The following is a 14,644-nucleotide window of genomic DNA, read 5'->3' on the forward strand; positions in this document are numbered from 1 at the left end:
TGCTGATATAAGATCCTGATTTTATTTTATTTTTTTTTTAATTTTTTTTTTCAACGTTTATTTATTTTTGGGACAGAGAGAGACAGAGCATGAACGGGGGAGGGGCAGAGAGAGAGGGAGACACAGAATCGGAAACAGGCTCCAGGCTCCGAGCCATCAGCCCAGAGCCCGACGCGGGGCTCGAACTCACGGACCGCGAGATCGTGACCTGGCTGAAGTCGGAGGCTCAACCGACTGCGCCACCCAGGCGCCCCAAGATCCTGATTTTAAAAGCCTCATTTGCCATATTAAAAAGTGTAGAAATATTCTGCAGACAGTGCAGAACCATTGAAGAGATTTAAGTGACGGAATAATGTGGTCAAATTGGGGTTTACATCTCATACTCTTTCAGTTACAGGGGCTAGAATGGAAACAGAGAGACAAATCAAAAAGATTTTTGTAAAAATCAAAGGCAGAGAACGAAACAGCCTGAACTAGAGCTAGGGATGGAGAGGAAAGGACAGGAGTACTTTGAAGACACACAGAGCAGCATTTGGGGGTTGGTTGGATATGAAAAAGGGAGGAGTGAAAAAGGACCCCTTGGCTGACTGCATCAATGGTGATACTGCCTGTGGAAATGGGAAACACAAGAGGAAGAGTAGGTTTAATGAAGCCAATCTCCTGGTTTAGTTTTAAACAATCTCCTGTGGGAAATTCTACCGGAAATGTCCAATTGGCAGTTAGATAGTCCTGGTCTTAAAGGAGAAGTGTGAGCTGGAGATGCACATTTAGGAGATGTTATGGGCCAAGCTATGTTCCCCCAGAGTTCTGTAGCGAATTAATTTCTCAGAATGTGACTGGGTTTGGAGATAGGGTCTTTCAGGAAGTAAGTCAGATAAAATAGGATCACAAGGGTGGGACTTAATGCAATATGGCTGGTGTCCTTATGAAATGAGATTAGCACACAGACAAGCACAGAGGAAAGGAAGAAGACAGCCATCTACAATCCAGGAAGTGAGGCCTCAGAATGAAACCACCCCGCCAACACTTTTTTCTTGGACTTCTAGTCTACAGAACTATGAGAAAGTAAATGTCTATTATTTAAGCACCCAGTCTGTGGTATGTGTTATGGCAACCCAAGTGGATTGGTACAGGAGACTTCATAGTTAAGGTAAAACTTGAAACAATGACACTGGAAAATAAAATCTAAAGAGTGCATGTAGTGGAGAGCCCCAAAGTACAGGGGAAAATCCCCCAAAGGATGAGCAGGAAAGGAGCCCTCAGAAAGATAAAGGAACCAGGAATCTGTGGTGTCACAGAAGCTACGGGAATAGAGTGCTCAAAATAAGAATCATCAACATTGTCAAATACAGCAGGAAATATCAGTGAGATTGTTCCTGAAATGCAATTGACACAGCACAGATAATCTGAGTGAAAATCTTATCTGTAGAGTGGTGTTGGCAGGATCTGGGTTGGAGTGGGTTGAGGAGAGAATCAGAGACTATGGATGTGGCCCACCACTTTGAGAAGTTTGGATGCAAATGAGAGGAAAGAGATTGAGATTTACCAGAGGAAGACCTATTGACCTTAGAATGCAAGAGAGGGTCATGTTTTCACACTGAGGAAATGGGCCCGAGATAATGGGAGAGATTGAAGATGGAAATGAAAACAAAGGATGACCCATGGAGTAAGATTCTGGAGGAATAGGATGAATCATGGGATAGGCATGGATGGAAGAGTTGGTCTGAAACAGAAAAAAAAAAGCTTCATCTTCTAAAATTAGAGCAAAAGAGTTGAGGAATGATGATTAGGTATGTAGATTTATAAGTGTAGAGTGATAAATTGCGGACGATTGTGCACAATAGTGTCAATTCTCTTTGGAGGTAGAGCAAGCTCTCTAGTTGCCTGTTTTTCTCTTGGGGCATTTGGTCTCCAGGTAGAGGAGGATCGGGATTTTGTTGACTGATTCATCAGGAAGGAAAAGCCTGAAAGGGATTTGAGAGGTGCCTGATGGTCCAGATTCTATCTGGCCATGTATGATTGTCTCCCTCATAACAGAAGGCAATGTAAGAGGATTAGGTGAACTTCCTGATGCAGCCAATCCAGTGTATTGTAAGGGAGAAGAAGAAATTGAAGATCAAGCATTTATATAGGATAGAGAACCACTGTGTGATATGTATACTCTATGATTATGTATGAAGAGCTTTAAAAGATAAAGCTGAGAATCTATCCTGTGCAAAAATGTAGCAAAGAGATCTTCAGGCTTCCTGTCTTATGCCCCTATTCTCTTTTATGGATCTTTTACATCTGCAGAAAGATATACTAATTCTCATTCAGTGTTCATAATTAATTTATATTTTTTTCTGGTAGAACTTAATACATTAGCAGCAACAGGAGCCACCATTTTTTTTTTTTAAGTAGGCTCCATGCCCAGTGTGGGGCTTGAACTCAAAACCTCGAGGTCAAGAATCACAAGCTCTACTGAGCCAGCCAGGCACCCCTAACCATTTTTAGCACTTATTATGTGCTACGTGTTATGCTCATGTTCACATATATCATAACATTTGTCATCCCAACTACCCTATGAAGAGTGTACTATCTTTGCCCCAGCGAACAGGTAATAAGTTGAGGTTTACCCAAGATTCACAAGGCTAGCAATTGGTAGAGGTAAGATTCAAACCTGTGGCTGTTTGAAACTGCCAGTCTACCTTTTAAGAAGGAGAGCTAGACAGCAAAATGACTAAGATTACACATTTTCTTTGTATGTTATGTTGATCTCCTCAAGCTGAAAGATGAGATGGTAGCTGGAAAATATCACTCCCACCCTTTCCTGCTCCATCCACCAAAATGCACCATCAATTTAGTCCTGTAAGGCAATACAGCAAGCAAATTTTGTAGTATTTCTGAAAGAATCCTGGCAGTGAACTGCATCCCCTTTTAATTTCCCAAGGGATGTATCCAATTTATATCAACTTTGATGTTTGAAATATTTCTGTTTCTTACTCAAGAAAGGAAAAATACAGTTGGATGCTAATAAAATAATTATAAGTACCAATTATCTAGAGTAAACAAAAAAGTGTTATACAAATACATGAAGAACATGCAGAAAAACAACAGCATAATGATAGAAATTAACTTTATGCCACATTTCCATGCATTGTTTTGAAGTTTATGTAATTTATGACACCACCCTCATATTAGATTTTGAATTGGAAGAAATAAGCTTGTGTTTCATTATATTATACTGTAATATAGGGCTTAATAAGAGCCTGATAAATCTTAAGTATTGCATTATACTATGTTAATGATTATCATCATAGCTTTTCCAACACAGGCACCACAGTGTCATCACAGATTATAATTTAAAGGAAATATTAGCAATTCAGAGTGCCCATATACTGTAGTTAATAAAGCAGTGAATAGAAATCAGCTTTATAGGTAATTTACCAGCTAATGACAATTATTTCTATACTGTGTCACAGGATTATGTGAGGAGAATAACTTTTTCATATAAATAAGATCGATGCTCATAACATTCTAACTTGTACACTGCAGCAACTCATCCAATACTGATGGCTGACAGTTTCTCTTAATAAATTAATTTATTGCCTGACAACACAAAAAAATGCAATATTTCATATTGTTAGCTTCCCAGGGGTATTTAGCAAGTTTGCCATCTACAACAAAGAGTCCAAATTGCACTGGTAGGAATAAAATGATGAAACGTGATCCGCAATATATTGCGGTCAAGTGCTCCATGTAAGTACTACACGATTTATGACCATCTCCGAGCATGGGGATTCTGCTGTGTCTGATGGAGTAGCTTAGCAAAATAAAGACAGATGGCAGGGTAGTAAATAATTACTTGATTGGAAGACAACCACTGCAGGATTGCTTCCTGCCTTCAATTCAACGAGACTTCATCTGGGGTAAGTCACGTTGATTCATGTGAGCATTTACAGCTTTGAATTGATTGACCAGGGAAAGAATCATAATTTAATAATTAATAAAGAGAAAGGATGCTGTGAAATGGGAGGCAATGCGATTCCTCAGTGGGTTTCCCTGTTCCCTTTTCTGCTGTCAGATAATTGACTGTTCTCCATCCTTGAGATTCAAAGTGAATTGTAATGTGTAGACTCCTACCTATTTCTGAAAACATCTTTATATATATATATGTATATATATATATATACATATATATATATATATATATATACATATATATATATATATATAAAGACTGGGGATAGAACATTTGAGGCAATCTTGACAACTAAATTGAATTTCAAACTATAGTCACTCCCGTTGGTTATCATACAATCAATTTATAAAGGACTTGAAAACAGGTAACTACTGTTCAAGTGGTTTTGGCATTTGCATGAAGACATGGAACAAGGTCACTCTTTGTTCTCTCCATGAGAACTGTTTGGGACTATATCTGAGGAATTGGTTACAAATCCACTCAAGTGAGAGAACAGAAAGGTCTAAGCTTTTTCTTCCATCATTAGAACCTCAGAAACTCTCTTAATCTTGGAATGAGAGAAAGTCAGGCTCTTATTCTCTCTCTCTCTCTCTCTCTCTCAGTCTCTCTCTCTCTCTCTTTCTCTCTCTCTCTTGCATTGTGGTTTTGTAAATTGTGATAGACTATAGAATTATCTATTATGGAAGATTCAAATTCCCATCTGATGCCCAGGTGGTGGGTCTTTCCAGGGAAAAGACTCATTCTCTTGACTCTCCTTCTTGTGATCAGTCCTGCCTGTCCTACCCTCTGTGACATTCCAGCCTGGTTTGGGCCAACAGCCCCTATTATGTCCTCTTTCTGTAACTCTGTATATGGCATTAACCCGACTCCTTTTCAACATTGTCTTTTGTATCCCCCCTCCACATGATTTTACACATGCTCATCTGTGACCACAATTCACTTGTTTTCCCTCCATTATAGAGATACTTTCAACTGTATTGAACTGTGTTGAATAGCATTGACTTGTTCTTTTATCCCAACAAACTATTCTTGAGTGTTTACTGTGATGGTAGGCACGAGGAGGGAGGTTTGGGCACAGCTGAGAATGTGAGAGGCAGTATGTGAAGACTTTGAAATCAGTCAGACTTGGGTTTAAATCCCAGCTTGACACTTTCTGGCTGTGTATAACCTTAGTCAAATGACTCATCTTCTCTGTGTCCCACTTTTCACATTTTCCGATGGAAATAATTATAGCCCCTAGCTCACAGATGTATTGTTTTGGATTAAAGGATATTATGGCTGCAGAGTGCTTGGCATTGTACCTGGCACAAAATAAACTCTCAATAAATGGAGGTGATGAAGTATGAAATAAGCTACCCTCCAGGAATTTGCAGTCTAGAGGGCATAAAAAAACATGTGTCTTAAAACTAGTCTAGGTCACGCAGTTATGTCTACTGGAATAAAGTTTGAAGCAGAGTATCATGGACATATAGAGCATTATAAAAATTTCTTTAATTGAGAGATTTAGGGATGGCTTCTTCAAAAAAATGCAGACTGTGGATTTCTTCAACAGGCAGCTATTGGCAGTCAGGGCCTATTGCTGAGGAAGGATGGGAACAAGGGAGCTAGAATTGGAAGCAGGAGGCTTGCATCACCAGTGTGCAACCTTGAACTTTCTGAGCCCAAGTTTCCTTCCCAGTAAAATGGGGAGAATGCCACTAGTTCTGCCTGCATCCCTGTACTCATGTTGGGATCAAATAAGACTATGAGGAAAGGGCTTTGTGAATCCTGAACATCACAGATGCAGTCATGAGGGCATGAGCAATTTTTATTTTTGTGCTCGTGGAAATCCGTTTATATCTCTCCATTCATACTCCCTTGGCTCACCCCCCTTTGTGGCCAATGGCACACTTCCACAAGTCAGCTGGTGAGTACTCTTGTTGAAAGAAATGTTTTCACAAAGTCCACTCTTGACTCGCATGTGAACAGAAGCAAGCTGTACACCAGATAGATGATTCAGAACAGATAATCAAACCGTCACTTCTCCTTAGCACTGAAATTAGAAAAGGATGGATTGCACAGGAGGAGCCCTTAGATCACCTACAAAGGGAATAATTAAGAATTAACTCTAATAAGAATTTGCAAAGTCACTGTGCAAGTGAGCAGACCACCGTGTGGATCTGAAAATCCAAGAGGGCCAAGCAAGCAGATTTTAGCCCTTAGAACAGACTCTCTCCGTCGGTCTCTGTCTGTTGTCTTTGAGGGGACCGCGGAATCTGACGCATTCAAGCAAAGTCTGGTTTTGTCTCTGGGGCCTGGGATTTTGCAGTTTGCTCTGTCCAGGATGGGCTGTGTACATACCTTTGAGCAAATAGTTGGAGTAGCTCCCAGTTCATTCAGCCAGCTGACTCTGTTACAAAGGAGGATTTATCTTTTTTCCTCCTTTGTCCAAACTAGAGGACAAAGAATGTGGCAACTTGTGTCTAATCACAGGGTGTGCTGGAGTCTGCCAAAAAAGTACAGCAAAAGAAACCCTTCCCCAGCATGGCCCTGGCAGTTGCCCCCGAAGACGCACACAAATACGCGCCTTCCGGACGACTGCAAAGGGTGGATGACCCCTCAACTGGCCCCTACAGCACCCCAAACAGTAGATGAAAGCAAGGGGCATGATACTTTGGGGCTGCTCTGGGGCAGCCTACACCTGCATCTTTAGGATCCTCCCTTTATATGGTACATTTGAGGGACCATAGCATAGGGCAGTTAATCTGACATTACACCACGTGCTTGAGAGTGTCCAGGTTCATCTGACGATGAAGAGTAGGAGGTTAAAGGGACAAGTCTGAAATAATAGTAATGAGCAAACAGCAAGAGGTCGTCATAGAGGGAAATATGCAGGATCTGGAGTCAAGCAGACCTCTTTGGATTTGAACCCTGTTATTTTCGGGGTGACATCAGACAAATCACTTAACCTTTCTGAGCCTCAGTCTCTTCATCTTCAAAATGAGGGTAACAATAGCAACTATCTCAGAAGCATTTGGGAAGGAATAATATGCAGCACAATCCCTGGCACCCAAAGAGTGCGCAATAAATGGTAACTGCTAAAATAACTCCCAGGCTTCTTAAAATACTCAATTTGCTTTGCATGACTAAGCCCATTTCCAGAAGTTGCATAAATACACTGCCTATAGAACACACTCATTGCTTTGGTCTTTAAGGAGCAACAAAGTACCATGCAGAAACTGTTGTTTGTTCTTTTTGCAAAGCTGGGAGAGTGGGAAAGGGGAAGGGTTACAATTTTCCATTTCACAGATAGGAAATCAGAGGCATAGGAAAAGTCAATGACTTGCTTAATGTCACATAAAGCCAGCAGCATAGCTGTAATGGGTCATGACCTCCAGTGCAATGCAGCTTGTGTTCACCTTTCAAAAGTCAGGGGTAAGCAACTCCTGTCTGAGCTTTAATACCATCAGTCTAATTTCTCAGATTTTCTATAGCTGCTGATCTTGAGAACCTTTGAGGCTTTGGGGAAATCACATGGGTGATTTGACCTTAAATCTCATGCCACTGGCAAAAGATTAATTGCTAAGACCTGGAAAGAGGCCAGACAATTCTGTGTAGCTGAATAACAGCACCGTCTAGGGATGTGACTGTCCTGACAGATTTAGTTAGTACATAATTGATAAATCTAGAGTTTGTATAGCTTCGCTTCCCAGATAGATAAGGCAACGGGCTCCAAGGGTTGACATTTACAGAAGCCCTACCAGTGTTTTGTAACACTGAATCTAGGTTTTCCACTCTGTTCCTCGGAACATTGCTCATTTTTTAAGGCTCTGTTCTCAGCAAGCAAGAAGATGAGGGGATCTGACAAGAGGCCACCTTGCCCACTGTAAGCAAAAATGCCCATCATTCGTTAAGCACTGTCCCATGACTGCTTTTAAAGTCTTATTTACCCTGACCCAATGTAGGTTGAGGTCAGAAAGGGATGCAGGGCATTACGTAGGAGCTAGGAATTTTTCGTCACATTCAGAATCCAAAAAAGATAAAAGGCAGTCAGATGCAACATCAAAGCTTGGAAACTGGGTCTAAGCCCTGGACAGGAGGCTGCACAGCTTGACTCTTGTTCCAGACTCGAGTGTTGTGAGACCCTTCTTAGCAATTTGAACTCGGACAGGCACACAGAAACCTCAGCTTTTCTTTCTTTCCCTTTGGTCACTCATTCCAGAAAGTATTTTGCCTATCAGAAAGAATTGTTAGTGGATATTTTTCACTGTAATTTCTATTCGGAGCTTATTTAAGCCTTTATAAAGTTTGGTTACCTTTCCTTACTTCTTGCTGTCTAGTTTTACGTTGCAGTTCAGGAGGCATTGTTGGGTGCCTGATATATACCAGTATACTTTGGTAATTTTGTCACCTCTACTTGTAAAATATCTGACACAGTAGTTTAGGTCAGTAAATCAGTGGCATACAGTGTACATCCAGTGGCATCCATATGTACAATGGATCTGGCATTTTGGTTTTTGCCAGAAGTGAATAAAGATGTCATTAAATAGCCTCCCTGGACTTCACAAATAAAAAGCCCAGTGATTTCATGTATTATAACAACACATAGAGATATTTTCCCAAGCTAGTTATTACTTTCTGAATATACTTTACTGATATGCATTACCTTTTAATAATCATATGGAAAAATCACGTGATGTTAATTTTATTGCATATCCACCACGTTTATATTAAAATAGTCTATGAGATGGTTCCTAGAAACTTTGTCACTGAGTTAAGTAAGTGAGTTTTGTCTTCTTTCACTAGATGAATTAGAGAAATTGGAACAGGAGCGGCTGGCTTTGGAAGCCACTATCAAAGATAACGAATGTGAAGAAGGCAGTGGAGGCATCCGAGGCTTGTTTAAAAAAGCCAGCCAATTGAACATCACTAAGCCAACGCCTAAGAAAGGTAAGTGCTTTCCAAATTTGCAAGAAAGATTATGAAATGAGCCACTGCTTGAGTATCTATAGGGGTCAGAAGTCAGCATCTAAGATGTTGAGGGCATTGAGTGTAGCTCAGGACTGAAAGACATTTCTTTCAAGACGATAGCACAGATAAGATGTAGACATTGTTGTCATTTATCAATAACATTAAGCCCTTTGTACCATCTAAGTGTAAAAACTTAATTTTAAAATAATAATATTTGGTTTGGGAGTCCTGAAGTGCTTAAGCAGATTGGAGTGCCATAAAATAGACATTTCTTAGTTAAAATGGAAAGGGGATAGAAATTTAAGAACGAATACCCAAATGGGTTTATCTGTACACATGCGCGCGCGCGCACACACACACACACACACACACACACACACACACCTTGCAGACATTTAAGGAGACTTAAATTAACTAGTACAGGTAAATCAGGGATCCAGCTAGAACCCTAGTTTCAAAAAGCAGCTATCTTTATCACAAACCTGAATTCTGGACTGGGAACTTTCTTAATACCAATTACCTGTAGATTTCAGCGGAGAGGTAAAGGTACACTCAACCTCTGAATGTCCAATATACACCCCAGTAACGAAAGACCACAGAATGAGAGCTTTTTGTAAAATTTATAAATAGGTGATTCAAATATATAACTTTTTTGTAAATAAGAAATTGCTTTCTTTCCAGAAAAACCATGGGTTTAAGTTTAATGAGGTCCACAGCGACCTCTGCTGGTAGAAAATTATAATGTTAACGTACACAAATAATCCTATACTTAACTGAAGTCACTTGGTATGAGGCCCAGAAAAGATTATTTCTCTGGGAGGTTTTTTACATCAAATAGCAAGATCCATATTGCACCTTAGCAGGCTGATAGGCTAGTTTGACCTCTTTCAAAGAGGTTCTTCAATGAGGCCTTCTAATACCCTGGAAAAAGTTTGGACCTGTTTGCTTGTTTTCCTACTATAGTCCAAGGATGAAATTTTACCTGTAATACAATATTTTTATATATTTACAACATATTTATAACATAAAATATAAACATTGCCCCCTTCAAATACTGGAAGTACCCTCGGGTTTCTGGAATATTCCATGGGCTATGGGAAAGCTTATTATATATTATGTACCTTAACATGACATTGTCTAGGAAAATGATGTGTTTGAATCTAAAGCTGGAGGTACATCAGGACTTTCAGAATGTAAATATTAGAATAAGACCATCTAGATTCTAACTATCTTCTTTCCTTTTCAATTATTTGGTTTATTCATGAGACATGTTAACTATTCATTGAATCTGCTCTACCATTCAGTCTTTCAATGTTAGTTACCGTCTCGAAAAGCAATGGAAAATTCAGAAGTCATAGCCCAATACTATTCTTTAGCTGATGGCAGAGGAGGGAAGCATCAATGTTCTTATTAATGAGAAGGGACTTATTATTTATTTTGGAAGCCTGTTTCTGCATCACAAATCTTTTGGCAAAGAGGTACTCTTCTGAAAGTCAACATGTCTCATTGCTCCGAAAAGCAAAATGATGTTATGTTTTATTTTCAACACCTAAAATTTCAAACGCAGCTCTAAAGTAGGCCCCTTCACTGCTCTGGGCCTTCGCTGGTTGACAACTCTTTTGAGTTCTAGATCAGGACAAACCCTACCTCCAGACACTAATGCGTGAGTCCCCTGGATGCTTTGATTTGCATGTAAGTGGGAGCAGAGTTTGGTCCATTTTGTAAAGATATTTACTTTCTCCCTCAGAAGTCCTAGGGAGATAGAAGCAATGTAAGATAATTGCTTCAGGACTGACAGGCCCAAAACATGGATGCCGCAAAAGACAGAACAAAGCATCTTCAGAACCTCTCAGATCAGAGAGGAAGCTCAGAAGCAGCTGTCAGCCCTACTCTAAGCACTTGGCTGACATCATCTCTTTGAAATAGAGCAATAAAGTCACAACTTTAAAAGACATGGAAATGAGAAATAATATATACAGTGTAGCAACAAAAACCTCTACTGGCAAATAGGAGTGAGGGTCCTGCTCAAACTGGCCTCATTCCCTAGCAGACTTTCAATGTATCCTTGATAGGGTGGAAAAAGCATAAAAAAAAAATGTTTAAGTACTTTATGTGCACCCTTATCTATAACTCCAGTAAAGGAATTTTGTCTTTCCGTATTGGCTTTTTCATCTCTTTCATAGAGCTCCATGGCTTTTCCTTGGCTTCAGGAGTCTCCTTGAAAACAGAGAGCAAGCCAGGCTGACATTAGGTCCAAAGGGTCATAGAGTCAAGATGCATTTGGTCCCTAGCCACTTTCATAATGCAGACATTCATGGAATTTATACCAGTTGTACTCATTGAATGCTCTAATGAAGAAATAGTTCTGATTCTATTGCTTATCTCTAGAAAACCAATCACCACATGTTCTAGTTTCAAGTAAATTTGAAATATGATTGAGTTATATCTGAAATTTTGTAAAATGGGGGTTTTTTGGCTATTGTGTCAGATAACTTAGCATCGTTACCTGTCTAAATAATACATTCCACCCTGGAGATTACTAAGAACTTGAAAATAATCTACTGTTTTATAATGAAAACTGTAATCATAAAACCAATATCATATTTTGTTGGACTATTGAAGGTAACCTAAATTACTGTGGGACTTGACCTTTATCTCCCCTTCTCATAGCTCACTGTTTACCTGTAGCTATAAAAACACTTAAAATTCATGACCCTTCCTCTCTTTTCCTGAATGGATTTATTGGCAAGTTATTTTGTTTCTTTCTTCAAAAGACCAATAGGTATACCACTTTTCTTTCATTACAGACAGCAGCATGAGCACAATCCAGTCAATGCACGTGGGGGAGTTCAACCAGAAACTAGTGGAAGCCAGCACCCAATTTAAAAAGAAACAGGGAAAAGGCACAATTGATGTGTGGTGGTTGTTTGATGACGGAGGTAAAAACAATTCCAGAATATACACTAGGGAGCAAAATTACTGTGTTGATAAATTTAACAAACTGCATGGGAAGGTATATGAAAATGATATCAGTTTAAGAATAATATTTCTGTGTTTCCCAGAGATTTTAAATTATTTAGGAGCAACAAATGGGGGAATGAATAAAGATATAAGGCTATTCATTCTCTTTCAGTGAGATATGCTTATACTTTCTGTCATAATTTACTCTTTCTTCAGGGTTAACACTCCTTATCCCCTATATCTTGACTCTCAGAAAAAAATGGAAAGACTGTAAATTAAGGATCTATGTTGGAGGGAAGATCAACCGCATTGAAGAAGAAAAAATTGCGTGAGTAACTCATCACTCATTTGTTAGAACACTTGGGATGTTTTTTGTTTCAATCCTTTAATTTTAAGAACTTTAAGTGTTTTTGAGGCACAACAGATTTAAAGATAAAGCCACCGCGATAAGCCTCGTGTCTACTTGGTTTTCCGGTCAATAAATTGCATACATTTTGTAATCACTGTCTTCATGTCCCTTGATCCCCTGCCACAAATGCTTTTAAAAGGAATTTGACACAGAAGTCTCATCTCAATTCTTTATTGAGAGCATCATTATCTTGTATAATGTTTGTTTTGGTTTGACTAGAAAATGTATCCAAGAAACGAAAAGCCCGAAGGGATTTGTGTTCAATAGCTTCCTTGGGGTGGGGGTGGGGGGTCGAACCTTTTGATTTGTGGTGGTCACTGTAGCACAGTACACTTAAAATAGAACTAAAGGACTGAACCCGATCCTTGTCCCAGCTCTGCCACCAACGAGCTGCAAGGCTTTGTCACGGTCACCGTACATATCTCGGTCCCCAGTTTCTCATCTGTAGTTTGAAAGAGTTTAAATGAATAACTGTTGAAAACTCCTTTAATTAAAAAAATAAATAAGTGCCCACCGTGGAAATTCGCAGCTTTGTCATTAATTTAGTCACAGAGGTCTGACATGTGGCTGTGGAGGCAGCAAGGATATTGAGAATGTGGTGCATCCAAAGGTCTCTGGTGGAAATCTGAAGAGCGACCTCGAGTGGCCCTTGCTCCCTTATGGTAGGACTACATCCTGAGGCCTTCCAGAAATCACAAAATAATGACAGGCTTTTATTCAGTAATTTTTCATGTTTTCTCCTCTGTCCTGGAAGGATATTATATAGATACAGAGATAGAGATAGAGATAGAGATAGAGATAGAGATAGAGATAGAGATAGAGATAGGGAGATAGAGATAGAGAGATAGAGATAGAGATACAGACATAGACATAGACAGACATAGATATATAGATTTAATTCCTCTTAAAGAGAGTCATATTTAAATGGAAAGTAACATGATAGCTATAATAATTTCTATATAATAATTTCTATTTCTTAAAGCCTTTAGTAACTTATTGGGACAAGTGATGAAATTTAAAATTGGTCGGTAGATTAGATGATAGTATGGCATCAGTGCTAAATGCCCTGCTTTCAAAAATTATACTCGGTTTGTATAAGAGAATGTTCTTATTCTTAGGAAATACCCACCCAAGTGTTTAGAGGGAAAGGGACCTGATGGCTGCAGCTTACTTTAAATGGCAGATGGGCAGGTGGACAGAGGGATAGAAGGCAAGAAAGAAAGAAGGAAAAGAAGGTTGTAGATAGAGGTAGCTATATATAAGGAAGAAAAAGTGTTCAGTGAAATAGAGCAAGATATAAACAGCTGGTGGATCTGAGATTTTTTTTGTGCTGTCCTTGCAATTTTTCTATAAATTTGAAATTATATAAAAAATTCCAGTTGCCAGGGAAAGAACCTCTAATATATATGACATAATTATTAGTTTTTCAGTACATTGTCAGTAACTCTATAAAAATTATCAGCAAGGTAATAGCCAGTAATGTTAAAACTTGTCCTCTTTTTTCCCCCCCAAATGATAAGGAAGCATGTACAGCTCTGTATTTTCTTACCTAGAACATGAATGCAGGGTTGGATTTTCTGTTTCCAGGGTTTGTACCTACATGAATTTCTCTGTCTTTGGTGGAATCGCTTGGTTCACATTTAATACACTGCGATGAAAATCAAACCCTGACCACAGCCTTTGTGTGAAAGTGAACCTGAAATAAGACATGACTGCTTGTGGTATCTTAAACACAAACCTCTTTGACTGAAAACAGCGAAACATGCAGTGATGGGATATTTCTCTTTTATATTTTCAGAATGGCTTCCCTTCTGAGCAAATTTAGGATAAAATTTGCAGATATCCATATCATTGGAGACATCAACATTAAGCCAAACAAAGAGAGGTATGAAACATTTAACAAGATCCATTGTTTACCCCTGGTACTCTCTCATTTTCTTTTGTGTTGATTATTAAGGGGTAGAAATGTTATCTATTCACTGCAGTGACTGCCTAATAAGATATAATAAAAAAGGACTTCAAATAATCATGCCGAGCTATCAAATAAATTCTAACAGAAGGAAAAGGTTTTATGGTAAAGTTGAGCTTGAGAGGGAGAGCTGTTGAAACACAGGTTAGTTAGCATTTTAGAATTGCCCTTCCTGTTCTTGCTTTCCGTGGTGGCCAAAATAGCAGGAAGTACGGGCTCAGACTCTTTTGGACTGAGCAGTCGGGGGCAAGCTTTCATCATTTAAAATTCCTAGTGGGGCATCCTGCAGGGGGAGCTCTGATAGAGAAGATAGAAACAGCTTGAGTCTTCTTGGCACAATGACACAACCCACCCTCCATGGCCATTTTCACTTTTAGGCACGAGGGACCCAACA

At 39.2% G+C, this 14,644-nt stretch overlaps 1 protein-coding gene across 6 annotated transcripts in view; it reads left to right on the forward strand.

The window, feature by feature from the left end:
• SLC12A1 (solute carrier family 12 member 1) overlaps positions 1-14,644 on the forward strand; it is a 109,225-nt gene that overhangs the window by 82,243 nt on the left and 12,338 nt on the right. For all 6 annotated transcript variants that reach the window (XM_086710624.1, XM_086710628.1, XM_025918975.2 and 3 more), the window contains 4 exons: positions 8,747-8,890; positions 11,719-11,850; positions 12,089-12,200; positions 14,080-14,166. In XM_086710624.1, coding sequence (XP_086566750.1) covers positions 8,747-8,890; positions 11,719-11,850; positions 12,089-12,200; positions 14,080-14,166 — 475 coding nt within the window. The remainder of the gene's footprint in view (positions 1-8,746; positions 8,891-11,718; positions 11,851-12,088; positions 12,201-14,079; positions 14,167-14,644) is intronic.

The sequence above is a fragment of the Puma concolor genome, chromosome B3 (assembly GCF_028749965.1).
Source record: "Puma concolor isolate L17-30 chromosome B3, mPumCon1.1.hap2, whole genome shotgun sequence".
Taxonomy (NCBI): Eukaryota; Metazoa; Chordata; class Mammalia; order Carnivora; family Felidae; genus Puma; species Puma concolor.